The following is a 22,584-nucleotide window of genomic DNA, read 5'->3' on the forward strand; positions in this document are numbered from 1 at the left end:
TGCTTTAGATGGTTTCACTCCACTGCAGTCATGTGATGTTTTCATCTTCCAGAATACGAAGCAGGCTCTCAGACCAGTCAATATCTACTTTCTGAAATATAAATGAGGGAAGACAATGAGCAGTAAAAGGCTTTTCAAATAGTCATTCTTTCTGTTCTGAGACATTCGATAATGAGTTCCCATTTACATGCAAATACAGGGAATAAAATTACTGAATTAGAAGCAAAAAATATAGTGAATGAAGGGCTTGTAAAAAAGCTGTTTAGTGTGACAAGACGAACAAACATCGCTCACATAATTTTACATCTTGTGCGAAGTGTAAAGACGTGTTGTGTGTCTTTCCCAATTTCAGTGTTGGGGACAATCCGTAGTGCAGTAGGGAGTGCTCAGCTTCTCATTTCACAGAAGTTTGAGCAGTTCAGAGGCCTCTGCAACGAGAATCTGGTGAGTAGTTTTATTACACCCTCAGTATTTCTCTGCAGATTAATGCTACCCTATTTACAGGGTAGATATTCTCATTATTGTGCGATTTACTTGCCAGTTTGGTCAGACTTGTAGCTCACAATAGTTGCATTTGCAGTCACTCGTTCATTTGGCTCACGTGAAAAAAAAAAAAGAGATTTCTGCTAATTAAAATTTTTATGGCTAAATATCAGTGCTTTTGTACTGAAGGAGGATATATAAAGAGGTAAAAGTGGCATTGGAGGAAATAGCTTTTTACCTGACAAACTTTATGCTCACAAACATCTCGATTCCCTGATCAAGCATAAGGGCTGATTCAGTCAATGTTCTGTGTTTAAATGGCCACATGTTTATAAATTATTCCTGTTTTTAATGAAGAAAACCGTCTGTCCTCTGCACAACAATAGTCTATTAGGCTGCATAGAGGAAAAAGATGAAGTTAATGACAAGCATCTCTTAAGCTTTCAGTTTTAAGAGACATGTGGAACCATGTTTTCTTTATTCCTTTTTGTTTTATTTTTGTAATTGCATTGTATATAATTACAGACATACTGCTGTATTTACATCCTTTTTTTTAATTTATAGGTTTTGTGACTCTAAAATTTGGTAATTGCCCTATAAATTTAAACGGATCCATCAACTTTCATTTTGTGTGTGATATGATTCCTGCTGTACTGATGACTTGTATATTCATCAGAACAAAGTTTTCTATTCCTATTTTACATATGGTCAGGATGTGTTTTCTCTTGGTCTAGTAGTTTAGCATTAACAAAGAAAAGTCAAATATTTCCTTCAATTTCTGATCTAATAAAATATTTTAAATGGATTTTTATTTTATTTTGTTTTTTTTCAAAAAATAGAACTTGAATGCCAACCCAAGACCAACGGCACAAGACCTTGCAGGCTTCTGGGATCTGCTGCAGCTCTCAATAGAAGACATCAGCATGAAATTCGATGAGCTCTACCAACTAAAAGCAAACAACTGGCAACTTCCAGAGAAGCTGGAGAAGAAGGTGATTTCTGTCAGACGAATGTACAACAATTACATATACATAGTATAGTATGTGTATAGTATAGTAAATAACAATGAGAGCAAGGTTTAGTACTATTGTTACTGTTAATCATCAAATTGCTACCTTAAATAAGTTCCAATTTTTTACTGATTGCGTTGTTTTCAACTTTGAGATTATTACTACTTTTTAATTATCAGTATGACTTAATGCGTCTTCATTTAGTTTCCCTCACATTCCTCTCTACCTGTAACATGATTTTCTCAGGATGAAAACAAGCAGCTTCCATCATCTGTGCCAAAGAAGCCGTCCAAGCCGCGGCTGTCAACAGGGAAGGACAGGAGCGTGGACTCTGCTGTGGACAAGCAGCGGCAGGAAGCCAGAAAGCGTTTGATGGCAGCGAAAAAGGCGGCGTCAGTACGACAGAACTCCGCCACGGAAAGTGCTGACAGCATCGAAATCTACGTCCCCGAAGCCCAGACCCGCCTCTGAGAACAAGCCACCACCGATGATGAAACAAAATCCTGACTCGCTTTCAGATACTCGTTGACACAGAAACACAGTTGTGAGATGAACACACACACACGCGCGCGTATGACCGATGCACAGAGGCCGATCTGTTTTAGCAGCGCGGCTGATGGATAAAAGACGTGAGGATCACAGGGCACTGTAATATTCCAGGTCGTGATCTGGCCGCATTGGGACAGAAAAACCTTCACAGATGTTTAATACTATTGTTCTCATTGTTATTGTTGATATTATAATTATCTCCTAAAATATTTCAAGACTGTCTTTAATTGTGCGAGTGTCTTGGATTAGGACATCATGTACCTTGTGAACTGAAAAATCTTGGTATCCCGGAAGTTTACGTTCTAGAAAAAAAAAAAAAAAAACCCTCACTGCTGAGTCTACCGGCAAATTGTGGCTGTGCGGTTTACGAGCTGAGCTACCATCCACACACACACTCAGGACACACATGCAGGTGTACTCACTGTCCACAGAGTCTTCCTGTTCTCTCTTTGTATTTGGCGTGTGGTGCAAGCTCTTTACTGTGTGAGGAATACAAGATGGCGTTTGAACCGAAGAGAACAAGAGGAAGGCAGTAGCATATATTATAAATAACACACTATTACAATGTTAATTTTGTAAATGCTGTATACCAGAATAATTGTTAGAAAGAGGTCAGTGTTAAGCACCAAGTTAGTTTTTTATAAATCGAGTACATTTACTGTCATGATATATTAGCGCTTGATGCAATCATTCACTTCATCTTTTTCCTCTGTTCCTCCCTTTCACAAACATTCATCTGAAGCTGTCGATCAATATCCAATCTTATGTTGATTTTTGAGCAAGGGATTTATGGAAAGACTGCTTAATCATCTATAGTGGAATGTATGAACTTATGACTTGGTCACCGCACTTTCAGTTCACGACAGATCAAGTTCGGCCACCTTTTATGTTTTCTTAATCATTCTAACTTTTCACTGCATCCCGATGGGATGTGGGGGACCAAGACATTCACCTCTCAATGTGGCGTTCCCGTTCAACCGAGCCGCAGCGTGAGGTGGGGAGGGTGAAGGGAGGGTTACTCGCTCCTGGTAAGGAATCAAAATAGGAAAGCAATAATTCAGACCAATGCAAGCTGCAGGTGTCCATTCTTAAATTGTTTATCTTAATGTGAAGGACAAAAAAAGTGAACTGTACTGTTGGAATGAAAAATCTCAGGTTGAACACTTGATAGTAAAACCACTTTACATTGAATATTTGCTATATAAGCTTAAAACATTTGGCCAAATGCTCTGAAACTTTCGAAAACTCTTCTTATGCATCCGGACATAGTAATTGTTCCTCTAAGAGATTCTCCTCCCTTTCCCAAGTGTGGTGCAGTTTTGTACAGTCTTAATACGACGAATGACATGTCTGTCTTCTCATTTGTTGCATCATGATTTTTTTATTTTATTTAATTTTTTTAGAATCAAACTGAGGTACAACTGTTTTACTTTAAGTTTTAATGTAATTTGACGTATTTTTTGACTTTCATTTTTAATATAAATTACGTAAACATGTAATTTTAACAAATGTTTGAAATGCAAGAAAATTTCTACTTTGCCAAGTTAGCAACTCTCATTTCAGTTTCATTTGATCACTTTATTTAAATTTTTATTTAAATGTTTTAAGTTCAACTGCAATTTTTTTTTTCATGTGTTTTGCCTCATGTGACATGTCATGTCTTATAGATTTTAATTAGAATATTTTTTTTCAAAACAATAAATTTGAGAACTTTATGATTGGAGCTGGACTTTGCAAATGATCCTTCAGACATACAGGTATAGAGGGGCAAAAGTGCTACAATTCACCAAATAGATTTAAAAAAAAAAGTTTAACCTTATGTAGTATGTGATTGCTTAAAAATGAGATGATTACATGAAACAAGTTCAAAATAGATTAAATATTTTACTACATCAAAATAAATAAATAAATATGAATTAATCATTAAATCATTATTTCATTTTACTTGCTCATCCGCAGTAGACCCTAATACCTGATTGCTTTAATCTGTCTGTGCAGCAGAGAACTACAGAACAATCACCTTGTCTATCTTGTGCGATCATAATTTCATTTTGATTAGTAAATCTGACCAATCAAATAAATTGTTGCAGACAGGATTATAAATTAAGCATAGATGCTTTTTGTAATAAATTCAGTTTTTTAAAACAGTGTTTTTGATATTTATGCATTTTATAAATTGGAATATTTATGTAACTAGAGATACTTTAGTTATATTATGCATTACCAATTTCAATTACATTATCACATATTTCAGTTTTTTTTTTAAATAGAATTCTGGCACTTTTGTCCCTCCATTTTTAGGTTGGTAAAGATTGTTTCTCTAAGAGCTGGTTCTCCCCCTACTGGTCAGATAATGCGTGACACTCGGAACATGTATTGCTTCTTCTTTGAGTCAGTCATAAATGATTAAGCAAAGGATGTTGAACTGGGAATGCTGATACAGCGCTGCATAATCAGTTCTATTTGTATAACAACAATGGACATGTGCACCTCATTGTCCAAAGAAATCATTAAACATCCCTTTGCTACATGTCCTGGTCATCATTCCTGCTGTCTTTCTTTATTGCACTCATTCATGATTCAATGGTAATATTAGCTGCCAAGTTAATATTACACCTATAGTAAATTCTAAACATTACTGCAGATCTTTTATTGTTACTGTGTAATCTCTGAAAGCATGGCCTTTCTTTAATATAAGATATACAAAGATTCTTACCAGTAAACTTTCAGTGTTCCTTTAACTGGGTCTTGCAAATGATCTGTGTGAGGCATTCAGGGTATGTACTGTGCGTTGGCGTTTATAACTGTGACGAATGGTGGAAAGCCCTTTCTCTTTTTTTTTTTATATCATCTTCGAGCCGGATCCCTTTATCTGCCCATACACTGAGAGCAAGACCTCCGATCAGGGATCTTTAGACAGTTTACCAGTACTTCCCGAGTTTCAAAGGGCTACAAAATGGACAAACGTTGACCGGAAGGTGCAACTCTGGAGGTGCATTTTGCTAATGTGCTTTTCAGCCACCATGTGAGTGAGGCAATATTTTTCCGGCTATGTGAGGAATCTGTTTATTGTGGCTGCTTGATGGACTGAAACACATAATCATTAAATAAACATTCTTACTGGAGAACCTATCCTTAGTGGCCTCATCTCCCTGGCCACATGTCTGTCCTCTCAGAGAGCCAGCTAGTCAAATAAGCAAAAACTGTAGTTCCAGAATCTGTTGTACTGAATAATTTTACACGAGAAGCACATATCTTACACATGAAGGGTTGTTTAAAGTTAACTGTGTATTAGTTAGACACTGTGAGCCTAGTTTCTTTCAAAGATAAGAATTGTGATTGCAATGATTTATGTGGCATATTTTCTGTATTACATAAGATGTAGAATTAAAGAGGAATGCCACTGAGTTTTTGGAATGCATATTTTTATTTATTGTGTATAAAATTAATGAATTGTCTCAATTCTATTAACTCTTCTTGAACATGGCACAGAGAAAAAAATATACAGCAAACCAGTCTTTGTGTTTCCAAATTGTTTTGTGTTCAGTTGTTACATTTGCTTTATAACCAAAAATAAAACAAGGATCAGTAACTGATTTCCTTTGCTTCATATTAGCCCTAGTAAGAAAAAAGAGCACCTGCCATAAGGACAACAAAAACTGCAGTCCATTCGCTCAATATGGACAATTGTATTATGAAAATTCTGACAATATATTCTATTTTTTGGATTGTCTAGAACAGAAACTGCAGCAGGTATTACCTAATGTGATATCTGATGTACTCTTTGTTTTTTGTTGCTGCAGATTGTAGAGCAGCAACAAAAACAAGCATTCAGGCTGTAAAAGGTAACCTGTGTTAGAAGTAATGACTCTGTACTGGTCCCAGTAATTTTCTCACATATGGATGCAATGTGTGTGCTTTATGTGTACTTCTACATATCTACACAATCCAACACAGTCATCATGAATGCTTTTCTATAAACATTTCAAAGTTACTTCATCCTTGACCCATTTAACAAAACCTCAAGAAAAAAAGAATTCAGTACACATCACCTGTCCATTTCTTGATTATAGCTCCCCCTACTGGCTTGTTGTCAAAGACAAACTTTAAAAAAGAAAAACTTTGATATACAGTATTATTCAAATATCTAATATGTTTTATCGATTTAAATGTTGAATCAGTCAATGAAGAGTAGGGATTATTTACTTTACAAAATACAATTCTTTCAAAAGTTCAATGAATTTTCACCCCTTATGCAATCCTAGCTAACATTATTTTAACTCACATTTGATGGTTTGTTTAGTATTATTTAATTGTTCTACTTTACTTTCAACAAAACTAAAACAAAGTAAAAAAACCCAAAACCTTTAGAATAAAACATATTATTAGAAAACAGAAGGTCATACAAAACCATAGAACAAATTAAATTAACAAACTAGAAATCTAAAAATGTATTTTGTTATTTAAATACGACCAAATATAACAGAAAAAAGTCTTAAGTTACCCTTCTTTACATTATCCTACCTTATTTTTGTTATTGTTACATAGTTATTTTTAAAAAAATTATTTCTTCATTGTTTATTCGCATTGGGACACGAGTTAAGCAATACTGAATACTTAGGCATTTATAGCCTTAATCAATTTGCAATTCACAACTCAAGATGGACCACATCTTTCTTTAACTAGGAAGTTAAAGTATCGCACCTACCATACATAACAAGTACAAGTAAAAAGTAACTCTCTAATAAAACATATTTCCTAAAAGGCTACTCAAGCAACTGATATGATCACCTGACTTTAATACATAAAGATGATGACTTTAGACAGATAAAAATGTAAGGTTGTGTGCAAATTCTGGCTATTCAAAATGGAGACATACATACAAATAAATAACATGCTTACAAAATAACAGATTCCCGTAGAAGAAACACTTAGAAACACAATAAAAAATGATTTAATTAATACTTATAGTCAGCAATGCAAATAAGGTGTATCTTAGATGAACAAGGTAAAGTACTTTCAGTGCACGCCTCAGCAGGAAGAACTTAGCTTTAGAATGACGTCATTACTTTTTTTATTTTGAAACAATTCACCGGAACTGCTCCTTTAACTTCAGAGTTGAACTTCCCGTAGAAGAACGGAGATAGAATGAGCGGAGCTAAAGCCGAGAGGAAGAAAGGGACGTTGACGTGACGTCCGTGTCTCAGGTAACTTCATTGACGAAAGTGAACTGGATATTAGTTCCTCTTGGGCTGGTTTTTGGTATGTTATCCTTATTTTTTTCTTCAGTCGAGCTTTTATGCTGCAGAGTTTCTCCTCCGGATGCCTTTTCTATTTGTAAACGTACAAGTTTTCAGCTCTTGTCAGTGCGCGTTCATGTACAGTAGCAACTCCCGGTTACAGTAGTAACAAATTGACAAAGATTAATCGTGACTTCTGCCTTTAGTCTTACAATCAGAGTGGCGATTTATGTTCATATTAAAACCATTAAAATTTCGAACCCCTGTACTTACAATACGCTTGTTGTACAGCTTTGACATGCAAATACTGACATGCGGAAGTTTTAGCTAACATGTTCAACCGTTGAGCATCACTTTATTCAAACGTAATTAAATAAGCCCATGAGAAGGACACTGCGTTATGTTTCATTTGTATTACAATTTGTATCAAATGTATTATTTAACTTCACTCTTTGGTTTGAAGGTGTGCATTTTTTTGCATTTTTGTTAACCACATTTTTAACTTAACAAGATATATGAATAAAATTATGATTAGAAATTGTTAACTTAACCACATTGTTATTTTATCTTTGAGAATATGCCTATTATACTTTACTAAACATGTAAAATATTTTCCCAATGATTTCTATATTTGCATGAAGTCTTGTCTTTACTTTCCCTTGAATCTGATTATATGCAATCTGACTGTTGTTCTTTTTCTTCATGCAGGGTGTGACATGTTATAGCACGGTTCCCAGAGACCAGCGATCGCTGTCCCTATGCCAGCTGTAACTGGACATAAGGAGGCATATCAAGCCCAGTAATGGCTGCCATACACAAGAAACCTTGTACTGCTTCAGAAAGCTCCACTGAGTCCAAAAGGATGGACCTAAAGAGCAATGAGAAGAAGGGCTGTGAGTGATTTGTTTTCTGTTTTCTAAATGTGGAATGCAAAACTGAAACTCCTAACTCATTCTTTTTAAAATATTAAACTCTGTGTGCCCCTTAACTACTGTATTATTTAGCATGTTCTCTTAAGATTTGGGCTGTAAATTTCAAAATGTTCACTTGATGAAGAGTCCCAGCTTCGTGAGGCTCGAGCAACACAAGATAATATAGTTTCAGCCAGCACACAATGCTAAATGTCAACTGTGATGCACCTTCTCTCATTACTGGTATGGGTTAGTGTGTTTGTAAAGGTATGCAGTGATGCATTTACTCAAAATGTCTGTAAATATTAGAATAATCCCTGTTTATAAAAGTGTTTGTCATCAGACCTTTTGTTGTAGAATGACATTCAAACTTGTCTATTGTTATTTTTTTTTTTTATCAAGAATTCTTGTAAGCTCTAATCTTCAACATGAAGGTTTCCAAGCAGCTGAGTTTCTGTTCCGAGAATCTTCAGTCAAGTCTGTTCTCGCCAGCTCCCTGTTTGGATAGATTTATCTTTCCCTGTGCAGTTTAGAGCAGAAAAGAAAAAAATGTTTTTTTACATTGTTCACTCCCAATTCAAGCCTGCAAGGGTTGGAACCCTGAACCCGGCGGCTATACTCCAGAACACAGGGAACATTTATTCATGAACTGCAACCTGAAACAGGTGGCATTATAAACATTACCCAGTTCACATGTGCAGAGGTGACATTGGATCATTACGTAACCCTCCCACGTCTTGCTGCTAGTGTACTCAGTGTGTTTCCGTAGTTGTTTATAAAATAAGTCTGTTTGACCTCTAAACCTTTGAATTCTTGGCCTTGAAGGAACTCCAAGAGGCCATAAAATATTTTTCACAAATTCAAAAGCCTAAATGCTGTTATTTCATTGTGTCTCTGAACTGCAGCTTGGGCCTATTACATGACCAATTCTCCACTTCTGATTGTGTTGGTTGGGTTGCCTGCAAGGGGGAAAACGTACATTTCCAAGAAGTTGACACGCTACCTCAACTGGATCGGAGTTCCAACAAAGGGTCAGTACTCACAAAACATGCAGGATCTTCATTCAGGGGAGAACATTTTGATTGCACTACAAGACAAGAAGCAAATAAAAACAGTGGAAACCACATGAAAAAAGTTGTTGCGGTACATTGCTTATTTGTTAATGTTGCAGTACTTTTAAAACATATGACTCATAAAAATGTTGGGCTTCAGGCTAAGGAGTTTCAGAGAGTGGCGCCCCCTGTAGCACTGCTCTGTTTGAAGTTGTAGTTTCTGTTTTCACCTTTAAGGAATGCAGTAGAACCTGCGTGGCTCAGGCTGTTTAAACACAGGTCACTGCCTAGACAGCGCACAGACTTTAATCCTGATCTCTGCCTTTCGATCTCTTTTTTTCCACTCTGTTTTCCTTGCAGTCTTTAATCTCGGGGCTTATAGGAGGGAAGCAGTGCAGTCATACAAGTCCTATGACTTCTTCAGACATGACAATGAAGAGGCAATGAAAATTAGAACGTGAGTGACAAAGATCTTCTTTACAGTGGGTTACAAAAGTATTCACACATTTTGGGAACCCCATAATGGATTTTCTTGGGTTTTATTTGAAAGACCAACACAAAGTAGTACAAAATTGTGAAGGAAGGAGAATGAAACATGGTATTAAAAAGTGTATTCTTTTCTTTCAACTTCACAATTATCACTTTACTGTCATTTAAAACTGATCTGTGTGTATTTCAGTCATAAAACACAAACCTAAATTAAGGAATAAACTAATATTTTAGTGTTATGGGTGAATATCATATCATAATATGTAGATAATTTGGTCCAACATCTTAGACTGCATCAACAACAAAAGTAAAATGTATTTTAAGGATAAGAATTTCAGATGCTGCTTATCCGCTGTAGGTCTTTAGTTCTTTTAAGTCAAACCACTGAACATGCCTAGATATGTTACAGGATCAGTTGGAGAGTTAATGTTACTCTCCAACTGTGGCTGTGTGATCCACTCAAAACAAAATGTTAAGTTTCGTTTAAGACGTTTTCATGGTTTTGTAAGGTGATTTATTTTTGCCTCCACAGACAGTGTGCTTTGGTGGCACTGCAGGACGTTAAAACCTATCTGAGCAAGGAAGGAGGTCAGATTGCTGTAAGGATACTAAAACTAAACACAAAGATTTCTTTTTTTCTTTTATTTATTTTTCTAAGATGTTTTCTGTTGTTGGTCAGGTTTTTGATGCCACCAACACTACCAGGGAGAGGAGGGCACTCATCCTTAATTTTGCACAAGAAAATTCATTCAAGGTCAGAAAAACATTAATAAATAAGAAATAAATACTTTCAGACTCGGTCTGAACATGAGCTTCACTGGGTTTCCATGCCTTTAGCCATTCACTGTGGGTTTATTAATCCTACTCTTCCTACAGTAGGGATTTTTCTAGTGATCAGTTGTATTGTGATATTTTAAAATTTTTTTGGTTCTGCTTGTTTTGTGTTAGGTCTTTTTTGTGGAATCAGTATGTGATGATCCAGAGGTCATAGCTGAAAACATCATGGTAAATATTGCTTTATTTATTTATTGTGTATTCAATTAAACACCCATTCTTTAAATGTTAAAACCTCACTCTGAATCACCTTTTTAAATCTCTGTCCCTCAAAGGAAGTGAAGGTCTCCAGCCCAGATTACCCTGAAAGGGACAGAGAACTTGTCATGGACGATTTTCTAAAGAGAATAGAGTGTTATAAAGTCACCTATGAACCTTTAGAACCGGACGAACATGACATGTAAGGTGCCTTAGTTGATGTGTAGGTTTTTATTTCTGTCACTATTGTAATTAAACTAAATCTATTTTATTTTTCTTAGAATATTTTCGAGCAGAATGTTTTAGGGTGAAAAGCAGTTTTGTTTTTGTTGCCATTTAAAAAAACAACAACTTTTGTGTCCTTTCAACTTTGTCCAGCAGGTGGAAACAGTGTATCTTATAAGTCAGTAAATCTAAACTAAGATTCAAACTAAGCTTGAAAATGTATCAATTTCTGTACTGCAGCTTACGTCCTCTGTACATGTGACAAGGTTACAGAATGAAAGTTTCCAAAGACTTTTAAACAACACAGGAAGGGCAATCTTTTTTTCAACCTTGATGGTCTTCTTGTCTTTGTTTATGTAAATATTTCCGATTAACTGCTACTTTTTTTTAACTGTGACTCACAGGAACCTGTCCTTCATTAAGGTCATTAACGTTGGCCGTCGCTTCTTGGTGAACAAGGTGCAGGATTCCATCCAAAGTAAGATAGTCTACTACCTGATGAACATCCATGTGCACACCCACTCCATCTACCTTTGTCGGCACGGAGAGAGCCTCCACAATTTGGAGGGTCGCCTGGGAGGCGACTCTGGCCTTTCAGAGAGAGGAAAGAAGGTGCTCATTTACTTAATTATAGATGACATTTTAATTATTACCTCTATAAATATTTAAATACAAAAGATACACAAGATAATTTTTTGCAGATGTGATACGTTTAACCTCTATGGACCGACGAGTCTCTTGTCATAGTGTGTTCAAAGTGATAAGGTGAACTTGGGTGTTTTTAACCATAAATCTTGTCTCGGTTGACTAAAATCCTACAAATAGGGCACAGTCTGAAATTCCAATTAAGATGTTTTGCAAATCTGCAGATGTATTAAAAATACAAGTAGGCCTATGGAAAAAGATTTATGATTACAAATTCCAGGCTATAGAGAGCCATATATAGTGTGAAAAGCACACAGCTGCTGGCAAGAGCCACAAACAGACTTGACAAGTTTCACTGTTTTTAATATTCTTTATATTAATCCAGCAGGATCCCCCCCAACAATCAGCTATATCAGTTTTATTCTCTTAAATTTCATTCAATGTGGTATTAAAAAGGTCTTTAAAAAGTCTTATACCTTCAGATACCGTGTAACATATTTAGTTGCCAGCCTGAGTGTTCTTGTGTGCTGTCTTTCACAGTTTGCTGTGGAACTGAAAGCGTTTGTGAACGAGCAAAATCTTTCTGACCTGAAGGTCTGGACCAGCCAGCTGAAGCCTACCATTCAGACGGCGGAAGAGCTGGGTGTCCCCTATGAGCAGTGGAAGATACTTAACGAAATCGACGCTGTGTGTGTCCTTATGAAACAGCTGGAGGGTCAGATTCATGCAGAAAGTCCTCACTGACTGACTGATGCTGGTTATGTTTCAGGGAGTGTGTGAGGAAATGACCTATGCGATGATTGAGGAAAAGTACCCAGAGGAGTTTGCTATGAGAGACGAGGACAAATACCATTACCGCTACCCTGGTGGAGAGGTAACAGCCTTTTATTTCTCCCTGAAGGAGGTTTAAATTGTAATATATTAATAGTCTTGAACAAAATCTGTGCTGCTCTTAACAGTCCTACCAGGACCTGGTTCAGCGTCTGGAGCCGGTTATCATGGAGCTGGAGCGACAGGGCAACGTTCTGGTCATCTGCCATCAGGCTGTCATGCGCTGTTTGCTCGCTTATTTCTTGGACAAGGGCGCAGGTTACTAGCATAAATCACTTACTCTGCCTTACATTACAAATTCACACTACTGCGGGCTCACAAAGTTGTCAAATTGTGCAAATTTAAATATTTTCACTGAGATCATCTTGATTAACAAGGTTTATTTAGGTAAAAATGCAGGTTTGAACATAAATGTGTATGTTGCACCTTTAGGTGTTTTGTGAAAGTATCCATAACCGTTGGAGTTATATTGTCACATTACAACCACAAACATTAATATGTTTTATTGGGATTTTATATGATAGACCAACACAAAGTAGTTCATGATTCTGAGGTAGAATAAATGGGCAATCATGAATGATTTTCAGATTTTTTTTCTAGATAAAAACAGAAAAATTGGCATTGTTGAACCACCTCATGTAGCTGCAGGTATTTTGGTTTATGTCTCTACCAGCTTTGCATATTTATACTAAAATGTTTCTTAGCAAAACACAATAAGTGGCTGGTTGGAGAACTTCTTTGAAGTTTTCAAGTATTGCTAGACTCCTAATTTGATTTAGTCATGGACTTTGATTCGGCCATTTTTACTCGTAACATGCTTTGATCTAAACCATTTCAATGTGAGTGTTGTGTTATGAAGCAGTTTTAAGTCTTTTACAGTCTTTTACAGTCTCTGTAAAATACTTCAGCTGCACCCATCTTCCCATCAACTTGGCTGAAGGAAATTTCCCTTCCAACCCACGATGATGTGCTGCTTTGTGCTACCATCCAGCAAAATACTTTGAAGTTTGTGGGTGTATTGTGACACTAAGTAAAAAAATTTCCAGGTTGTATGAATAGTTTTGCAACTCACTGCAAGTGGGCTGAACAGTAATAGCACACAAACATCAATACAACTTTCATAAATGTGTAGCAGTTTTTATTTATTTACCTTTTTCATATGCCAGACCTTTGGTGGTGGGAGTACCAGACCTTAAAGATGGGAGGTGTAGTTTCAGAAAAGTCTATAACCTCGGTAAAAAAAACAACAGATACACCCACTTTTAGCACAGGAAGAGATTTAACAGAGATATTTATATTTTTACTGACGTCCTGCTTCACCAGATTATTGCAGAGCAGTAACACTGGGTGTGTTTTTTTCGTTTTGACCTTAACCCATTACTGGATCATACATGTGTTTCTTCTTAGGACGAAACTTTGTCTTGATCATCAGTTTTCTTTTACAGTTTGCAATAATACTGACATGAAACTGTGGTTGAAGGCAGGAGCAATACTTCCCCATATTTTTTGCAACGCTTCCCCAAAAGCTTGAACGAGCTTTGCGACACAATTCTTTCAAGACTTTGGTTGTCTCTGTTGCATGTGCATCCTTTTGTCCCACATTCTTCTTTCTGCAAAGGTTTTGCATTAATAGGCTTGGAAACAACACATTGCACACTGCAAAAACACAAATTCTTGCCAAGTATTTTTGGTCTAGATTCGAGTACAAATATCTGAGTATACTTGAAATAAAATAAAAGTAACTTACAAAATATAGGAGCATGTGTTAAATCAATAATTCTTTAACATTGATGGAAACAGTAGATGTTCCATTAGCAGATTATTTCACTTATAATAACACAGGAAAACTCTTGGAAGTGAAATAACCTGCCAGTGGAACTAACACTTTTTTTTTAGTCTATCCTCCTAGAAGAGAGTGTCAATAACTGTGCTAGTGTCACAGAAACATTTTAAAAATCCTTTTATTTTTATTTCATTTAAGGAAATGACTGAAAAATGATCTTTGACAGAACTATAATTATTCATGTGCAGACATTTCCTCAGTTTTTGGAAGTGGTCCATGGGGCAGCATTTGCCTAAGGCTTGGCTACAATTAGATGAGTTCTAACTCTGACTGGTATTTTGTCTGAATGTATTTCCACCAGTGGACATGTGGCTCTTCAGAGTTTGCCACAAAGGCGTGTGGTGTATAGCTCATAGAGCAGAGCATGGGTGTGTCTTTCTAAGAAAGTAACAAAAAACACAAACATTTATAAGATGGCAAACCAAGTAAGACTGAATAAAAATACAACATGACCTCACCAGTCACTTTGTTTTTTTTCTGGCTTTAGATGATCTACCCTACATGAAGTGTCCCCTGCACACTGTCCTGAAACTCACCCCAGTGGCTTATGGTAAGTCATTATTCTGCTTATAGGAAAGTCAAACAGCATATTTCTTTTTTTTGTTGTTGTTTTGATACATTTCTGCTCCGTCTGCCTCTGCTAGGATGCAAAGTCGAAATGTTTGATCTGAAAGTGGAAGCTGTTAACACTCACAGGGACAGACCATTGGTAAGTTGTTTTTTTTACAAAAAAGTTCGGCCATCACCATCAGCCTCGCTTAAAATAAAGTACGTGTTCCTAAGGTGTGTGACCTGTCAGGACAGGATAGACTTGCTTGGAGCCAATCTCTTCTTAGGAATTCCAACCAAAATTACATCTTACGATATTTACCTGCTTAAAAAAGTCAGACGTTCACCCAGCCACACTAAATAACACTGTTCTCAGGTAAAATCTTAACTCAGATTCACAAAAATGCAAGCTACAGAAAGAAACTCCATTATTAATATGAATTACACAGTGTGGAATATGATTGAAGGATTTTCCAGGGCTTGGTAAATATGAAAAAAAACCAAAAAAAAAACATTTGTTTTTGCAGACTTGATTTTCAGTCCATCTATCCATCCACCATTCTTTGTATCTCTGTTTCAAGTGATGAAAGGTCCATCTATCCATCCACCATTCTTTGTATCTCTGTTTCAAGTGATGAAAGGTCCATCTATCCATCCGTCAGTCCGTACTACTAACTTGTTTTTTTTTTTAACATGTATTTAGAAAATTTTAGGTATAACAGTCCAACTTGTGCAGTTATCAAGAAGATGCATATTCATTGCAGTAATACACAAACATCAGATAACATACAGCATCACTCCTGAGTCTCAGATTTGATCTGTATTCGTTCCATGCCAAACTTTGCTTTAACCCTGGTTTTCTCAAACTGTGGTCCCCGGACCTCTGGTGGTCCGCGAAGTGCTGCATGTAAACGACCGTTTATTTGCCATGACGTCAGCTCAAAGTGCGACGCTAGCTCACCAAAAGACTGTGTTAAAAGTAATAATGGAAAACTGCCATTAAACCGGGTCACTCAATAAAAAAAGAAAATCTGCAGATACCGGTGGAAAGAAAACAACTCCAGGAATATTATATGAGCAGGGGAAGCTGCGTCACAGCTGCGGAGAGTGTTGATGTGTCATTCACTAGAGACTGAATCCCTTTGAATGGCTTTATGGGGTGAGCGGTTGATGAGCAATTCAGGGATGATCAAACATCATCCCTGAACCAGCCAGATTTATCCAGAAATAGATGGGGTTAGGCAATCCCATACAGTCATTCCTCTGACACACTCATCCAATTGCTCTAATAAGTGACACGCAAATGTTGATCTTGTTTCTGGAGTTTTTTTCTAAATAGTTGCTAATTACCAGGCGTTCAGACAGTGGGTGTTGATGCAGCAACACATTTCTTGAGAAACTTCCTGCTATTGTAGTGAGGAATATGCTGCCTATTGAAACCAACATGGCATTTCTGTCTGTTTTGGTAACGGATTACTCACTGGTGCTGATTTGTTTCAGAGTACAAGTATTTTCAGACCTACAAAGTTATTAAAGCAAATGGCTAATTTACCCAAACATGTTTTTGTGCTCCTCTTTGAACAGATCAAAGTGAGAACGCCGCCACTTTTATTCCGCAGGAACAGCTTTGATCCGCTGTCCACCGAATACCAGATTAAACGGCCCCGTATGTACAGTATGAGCAACGTTTCACCTTCACCCGCACTCCCTCCTCCAGCTTTTCCCAGTACACCGATATCCAAGGGCATCAAATCACTGCAAAGAGAGGTCAGTGTCCAGTAAAAATGTAACTGCTTTTAGTCATTGTGCAAAAATATTCTGTAATTTATAATACCAGTTCATTCCCAGATGTGGTACAAAAGCACTCAACCCCTTGGATGTTTTACCCTTTTTTGACCAAAAAGCACTTTCATGTGAAGCTGAAAACCGATATCTACAAAATAATGACAATTAACCCGTTTAATCCCAAATTTTGTCCTGCAAAATAAGTGCACGCATTTCATTCCTTGGACCTCCCTAACACATGATATTTATGAATTATTACATTTTATGTTGATTGTGTTAGTGAAAATTTAGGTTTTATACTCGGCAACAATTGTTGCCGGTGGGAAACTGCATAGTCTAAATTGCACAAAACTGGCCTATGTACACATATAAAAGAATAAGAAAAATTGTGACACGCATAATCTATTGTAAAAAAGAATGGTTACAAGAATGTTCAGAAATATTTTAGATACATAAAGATTCAATGCTACATCCTGCAGATGTCATTGTCTCAATGTGCCTAGTGGGCTTTAACCTCATTTAGTAATTTCATCAAAGAGGCAAAGTCAGGTAAAAATGTTAGTATGACAAATGTGCATCTGGGAGGAAGTACTACCTGTTCCACCAGACCAAGCACTACACTTTGGCCCAGTCTGACTCCTAAACTAGTTTCAGGCGTGGCATCATCTTGTAGTCGTCATTCAGAGCATAGGCCACATTTTGTGGAAAGGGTTGCCTTTTGGGATAGTGTAGGTTTGGGAAGGGTTTCCACTGTGAGAATGACAGTGATATAGAAGACATCATTTTGAGGTTCCTTCAGGTCTGGAGGATCTAAAATATCTGATATTTTTAAGCTGTGTGGAAACAGCAAAGCATATAGAATAAACAGGCAAGCCATTGACACATACAGTACAGACCAAAAGTTTGGACACACCTTCTAATTCAATGGGTTTTCTTTATTTTCATGACTATTTATAAGGCAAGAAATCCCACTTATTAACCTGACAGGGCACACCTATGAAGTGAAAACCATTTCAGGTGACTACCTCTTGAAGCTCATCAAGAAAATGTAGAGTGTGTGCAAAGCAGTAATCACAGCAAAAGGTTGCTACATTGAAGAAACTAGAATATAAGGGGTATTTTCAGTTGTTTTACACTTTTTTGTTCAGTGCATATTTCCACATGTCTTATTCATAGTTTTGATGCCTTCAGTGTGAATCTACAATGTCAATAGTCATGAAAATAAAGGAAACTCATTGAATTAAAAGGTGTGTCCAAACATTTGGTCTGTACTGTAGCATAGTGCTGTCTATGTATTTTGCTAGCTGCAACAATTGTTGCCATGCTTACATTTACTCTTCTTATGATTAAACAATGAATTAAGGGATACCATTTTAAGTTCATATGTACAAAATATTGTAATTATATTTGTTTGTTAATGTATATTTTACTGACTTCCTCTTGTGCAAGTTTGAGACAGACATTTACCTCCAGCGATACAGGCAGGAAGTAAAGAGGTCTGGTCATGTGACCTTTCACACTAGATACATGAAATTGATATTGCTTCGAGTAGACAGAGTATTATTTTATTTTAAAACTTCAATTGGCAGCCAAAAGTCAAAACAATTCCTTTAGAGCTTTCATAAGATAGAAAAAATGTCTGGCAATTGTTGTCGGTGCTTTTAAATGGGTTAAGTAAAAATATTTCACACAAAATAAGTGATTTTCCTAAATATTTACCCTCTGACCTAATTCAACAGAGATCCAGCCAATTATTGCTCGTAGTTTCACAACAAGTAGAACAGAGATCACCTGAGTGGAGTGACATTGTTTCAAGTGATTGTAGTATAAAAACAGCTGTGTCTGGAAGGTCCATTCACTGATTAATCAATATTCCTGGATACATTCATATAATTACTGTCCTTTACCAGTCGCAGCTTTATGGGAGAGTGGAAATGAGCAAACCACAGTTGAAGAAAACTCATATCAAACTCTGTGGTCAAGTGGAAGAAATTAGATCATAATGGAGCATTTCGGCTGTCAGTCAAGGCCGAAATGCTTGACTGATGGCCTTGAGGCTATCTTTGGCAGATACCAAACACTATACATCACCACAAACAAGCCACCACAAAGGGGGTGAATATTTATGCCGTCACTGATGTTATGCTACTTTGTAGAAATCAGTTTTCACTTTTACATGAAAGTTTCTTGTCAAACTTTTTTGGATCAGGATGGATTTGTAAAAGGAATTTAGAAAAGGCTAAATCATCCCAGGGGGTGATTACTTTTTGTAGGCACTCTATTTAAATCTACAAATGAAATGAAACAATTTAAGAGTTGCTCAAAACTATAACAAATAAACTAAATTAGCTACTGTTTGAATGTTAAGCCAATCATGCTTATATTATTGCTGCAAACAGATGTTTGGCCATGGGAGTTAGCCCAAACAGTATTTAAAATGTTTTAACTTTGAGCAGGCCTTGTGGTTTTCTGTGGGTGTTACATTAGGAGTTAACTGCAGGCCTTTCAGTTCCTGTGTAATCGAAGTGAGAACATAATTCGTCAGGGGGAGCAGTACTCCTGCAGGGATTTTATTTTGCCGCCGATTTTGTTCTTGACATTTGTGGACAGAGTTTTCCGGAGCAGCAAACTGTTTATGCAGTTTGAGACTTTAAATTAGCCTTTTGCAAATGATGGACCATCATGCAGAAACCTCCCGCAGCCACTGAAGCCTTGTAAAGCCAACTATGAGATGTAATAAAAAAAATTGCCTTCAGTACTGTTGGTAACACAGAGCAGAAGGTCACATTGCATTGGAGTAGGACTGGAAAGTTTTTTAGTGAAAGATAAATGTGACCCTGAACTAATTGGGTTGTTAATAAAAGTATTTTAACTATTTACAAGCTGGAGTTGGGGATACATAAAGAAGATCAGCTCAGTGGGAGAAGGTTGGAGTAACTACTGGTTCATCCTCCACATGAAAGATTTGGCATCTGGGATGACTTTAGGACCTCCTCAGTTTGAGGTGTTGCAACACGTCTCACTGGGTGGTTAATTGGCATCAGGAAAAATGTACATCAAAAGACCAATAATGGAACCTTTAAAGGTCCACTTAAAGGCTCCAGAATCTCAGATAGCCCTTTATAGTTGTTTTGTAAAAAAATATATAAAAATTGGCATTTTGTCATGTAAACAGCAAACATTTGGAATATTGATGAGACCAAAATTGAAATAACTGGCCTTAATACAAAGTGTTACACATGGCCAAAAACAACACAGATCACATAGAGCAAACCGTCCGTAGAATAACAAACAGTGGAAGTGCCAGCTTTATGCTATCGGGATGCTTTTCCTCAGTCCAGAGAGGGAATCTGGTCTGAGTTGATGGGTGGAGCTGAACACTTTACGAAGACGAATGTCGACATCCAGCCAGAGCTGTAGTGGTTTAGATCAAATAATATTTATGTGTTAGAATGGTCCACAATTAAATCCAATGTAGAATCTGTTGCTATTATTGAAAACTGATGTTCAAATCTGTCTCAAAGTCCTTTTGAAAAAATGCTAATAGGGAAAACATTTGGTGTGACACAGGGCGGTTACTTGGTGCGGGGGTGAAAACACATGGAGACCACACCTTTCATGTTTTTACTGTATTTGGCTTTCTCTTTAAATTTGTACATGGCTTTTTTTATTTTTTTGGCCTGGCTCATAAAATTACCACTAAAGTTTGTTGTTGCAACGTGACAAAATGGGATATACAGTACAGACCAAAAGTTTAGACACACCTTCTAATTCAATGGGTTTTCTTTATTTTCATGACTATTTATAAGGCAAGAAATCCCACTTATTAACCTGACAGGGCACACCTATGAAGTGAAAACCATTTCAGGTGACTACCTCTTGAAGCTCATCAAGAAAATGCAGAGTGTGTGCAAAGCAGTAATCACAGCAAAAGGTTGCTACTTTGAAGAAACTAGAATATAAGGGGTATTTTCAGTTGTTTTACACTTTTTTGTTTAGTGCATATTTCCACATGTGTTATTCATGGTTTTGATGCCTTCAGTGTGAATCTGCAATGTCAATAGTCATGAAAATAAAGGAAACTCAAATAAATAGCAAGGCTCAGTCTGTTGCTTAAAGTATCTGAACACAGTTCCTGAGGTGAAAAATGTAACATGCAGGCTATTTTATAATGAATGTGACTAGTGTTTCCAATGTTATTGCTTGCGCTGTTGCTCACAAAGTGACCTTTGTTAGCATAGCTTCCCTTCTGAAGCCAAGAAAGCTGCAACCAACCTGTCTTACTCTGACTTGAAACCTCAGAGTTCAATATTAACTCCTGTTCAGCACCAATCAAAACAAACACCTCATTTCTGTTTGGCTCTGTGGTTTCTGTTAATGCACTCCACTCTTCCTTTTTGCAGAACTCTCTCGATTGTTTCAGCACTCCAGACACGGGAGAAAAAAGCACATAAAGGTATTTTCCTCTAATCTGCACAATCAACAATCAACTTCAGTCGCCTTCGCCTCGGTGTTTTCACTCCTTCCTTTAACCGTCCAAGGCTGACTCCTCTGTGGGAATGTTTTCCCAGCTCTGCCGATCATCAGTAAAATTCCAGCTGTCATATTAAGAAAATACATCTCTTCTGTGTAACATTATGTTATTTTGAGTTTGTCCATTTTAGCATGGTTTTGCACGTACATGTATGAACTCACTGCTTCTGAATGATAGCATTATATCTGCACTGTGTTCATGTCAAATATGCAAATGAAAGATTTGTAGTAAGAAGACCTAAACTTGCGACATAATTTGTAAGTCTCAGTCAGTATAAAAGAGAAGAAGAGGGCGTCTCTTGAAGACAGCCTTGATTTGTCCTCTGATAATTTTTTGATTTTCTATTTCCTTTGTAAACATTCCAATGCAATGTGCCCTTCCTTGCTGTAATTTGACAGTGATGTAACTACCCTGTTTTAAACTGTGATTAAAGCTTGTGGAATTGCTTTTTAGATTCAGCTCACAAACAAATGCTATAAAGAAATAATGAAACACTCTGTCTAGCCCTTTAAAAGTGCAGGAGTGCACTTTTCTCTTTAGTCTGTGAAAAATAATTCAGCTTTTTCTCTTTTCTGATGTCTTGTTGTGTCTGAATGTATCCCTCCTTTCTACTGTTATACTAGAGGTATAATTAACAATACCGAATTCACCCAAAGAAGTTTTAAACCGCTTAGTAATGTTGGAGTTTTATTTATGTTGCTAGCAAGTGCCTTTATTTATTTCAGTGAGACTCTGTTAAGGCCTGTACTTAACAGTATTCAAAGTAGTATGATTTGCAAAGTAATATTTACATTGAATGAATACAATATTGATGTATTTGTACGTCTTAAAGAGAGCTTTAAAGTCTGCACACATCTATTAAATGAAAGGACTTGTATTGCAATTGCACACTGTTTTAATTAAAAACAACATGTTCCTGTTCTGTTGAGTGTAGCCTGAACTCCAGAAGCAGACATGCATCACGAGGCTCAGACCAGCGAGGGACTTTTTTATGTGATGTCTTTTTATGACGTCTGATGACAAACCTCACCTCCTTCAGCAAGAAAACACATCAAATGCTGTGATGACCTCAGAAGAGTCACTGTTTCAGTTTTTTTCAGCTTAAAAGCAAACAAGTGATGCAACACATATGCAACTGTAAATACTGCAACTTATAACCATCACTAACCCAATCTCTTCAGATTTAAAATTTAAAAAGTAAAACTGGCTCATTTTTTCAACAATCTGCTTTACATGAAAACACTTTCATCAGAGAGTAAATGAGTCACAAGGGAAATGTGGAAGGAAACAGACAATCAGTCCTTCGGAGACTAATCTAAAATTATTTTGACGCCTGTGATTGTCCTTGAATAATTGCACATTGATAAAGAGTTGTAGATAATTTTCTCTCTGACCTCAGATATTTT

General features: G+C 36.7%; 2 protein-coding genes across 7 annotated transcripts in view; both read left to right on the plus strand.

Moving 5' to 3' along the window:
* The window catches only part of dlgap4a (discs, large (Drosophila) homolog-associated protein 4a), a 103,411-nt gene extending 97,962 nt beyond the window's left edge, over positions 1 to 5,449 (plus strand). For all 3 annotated transcript variants that reach the window (XM_032574874.1, XM_032574794.1, XM_032574952.1), the window contains 3 exons: positions 353 to 444; positions 1,323 to 1,475; positions 1,740 to 5,449. In XM_032574874.1, coding sequence (XP_032430765.1) covers positions 353 to 444; positions 1,323 to 1,475; positions 1,740 to 1,964 — 470 coding nt within the window. In that variant the 3' untranslated portion in view covers positions 1,965 to 5,449. The remainder of the gene's footprint in view (positions 1 to 352; positions 445 to 1,322; positions 1,476 to 1,739) is intronic.
* Positions 5,450 to 7,135: 1,686 nt separating this feature from the next.
* On the plus strand, positions 7,136 to 22,061 carry LOC116728192 (6-phosphofructo-2-kinase/fructose-2,6-bisphosphatase 2-like). Of its 4 annotated transcripts, none has more exons than XM_032576209.1 (16): positions 7,136 to 7,249; positions 7,991 to 8,175; positions 9,099 to 9,224; positions 9,606 to 9,702; positions 10,267 to 10,333; positions 10,414 to 10,488; positions 10,683 to 10,739; positions 10,844 to 10,968; positions 11,396 to 11,603; positions 12,177 to 12,323; positions 12,406 to 12,510; positions 12,596 to 12,725; positions 14,798 to 14,860; positions 14,955 to 15,019; positions 16,444 to 16,626; positions 21,048 to 22,061. In XM_032576209.1, the coding sequence occupies exons 2-16, from the start codon at positions 8,085 to 8,087 to the stop codon at positions 21,096 to 21,098; spliced, it is 1,590 nt and encodes a 529-aa protein (XP_032432100.1). In that variant the 5' UTR covers positions 7,136 to 7,249; positions 7,991 to 8,084; the 3' UTR covers positions 21,099 to 22,061. The 4 variants fall into 4 exon arrangements, with proteins under 4 accessions (XP_032432100.1, XP_032432019.1, XP_032432190.1 ...); XM_032576128.1 differs by having other exon boundaries at positions 7,177 to 7,304; XM_032576299.1 differs by lacking the exons at positions 7,136 to 7,249; positions 7,991 to 8,175; positions 9,099 to 9,224 and having other exon boundaries at positions 10,271 to 10,333.
* Positions 22,062 to 22,584: the final 523 nt, after the last annotated feature.

Source organism: Xiphophorus hellerii, chromosome 1 (genome assembly GCF_003331165.1).
Source record: "Xiphophorus hellerii strain 12219 chromosome 1, Xiphophorus_hellerii-4.1, whole genome shotgun sequence".
Lineage (NCBI taxonomy): Eukaryota > Metazoa > Chordata > Actinopteri > Cyprinodontiformes > Poeciliidae > Xiphophorus > Xiphophorus hellerii.

Coding starts and splice junctions, on each gene's coding strand:
- LOC116728192 (XM_032576209.1), top strand. CDS start 8,085: ATGGCTGCCATACACAAGAAACCTTGTACTGCTTCAGAAAGCTCCACT. Junction 9,225..9,605: donor GATCGGAGTTCCAACAAAGG/GTCAGTACTCAC, acceptor TTTTCCTTGCAG/TCTTTAATCTCGGGGCTTAT. Junction 10,740..10,843: donor TCATAGCTGAAAACATCATG/GTAAATATTGCT, acceptor TGTCCCTCAAAG/GAAGTGAAGGTCTCCAGCCC.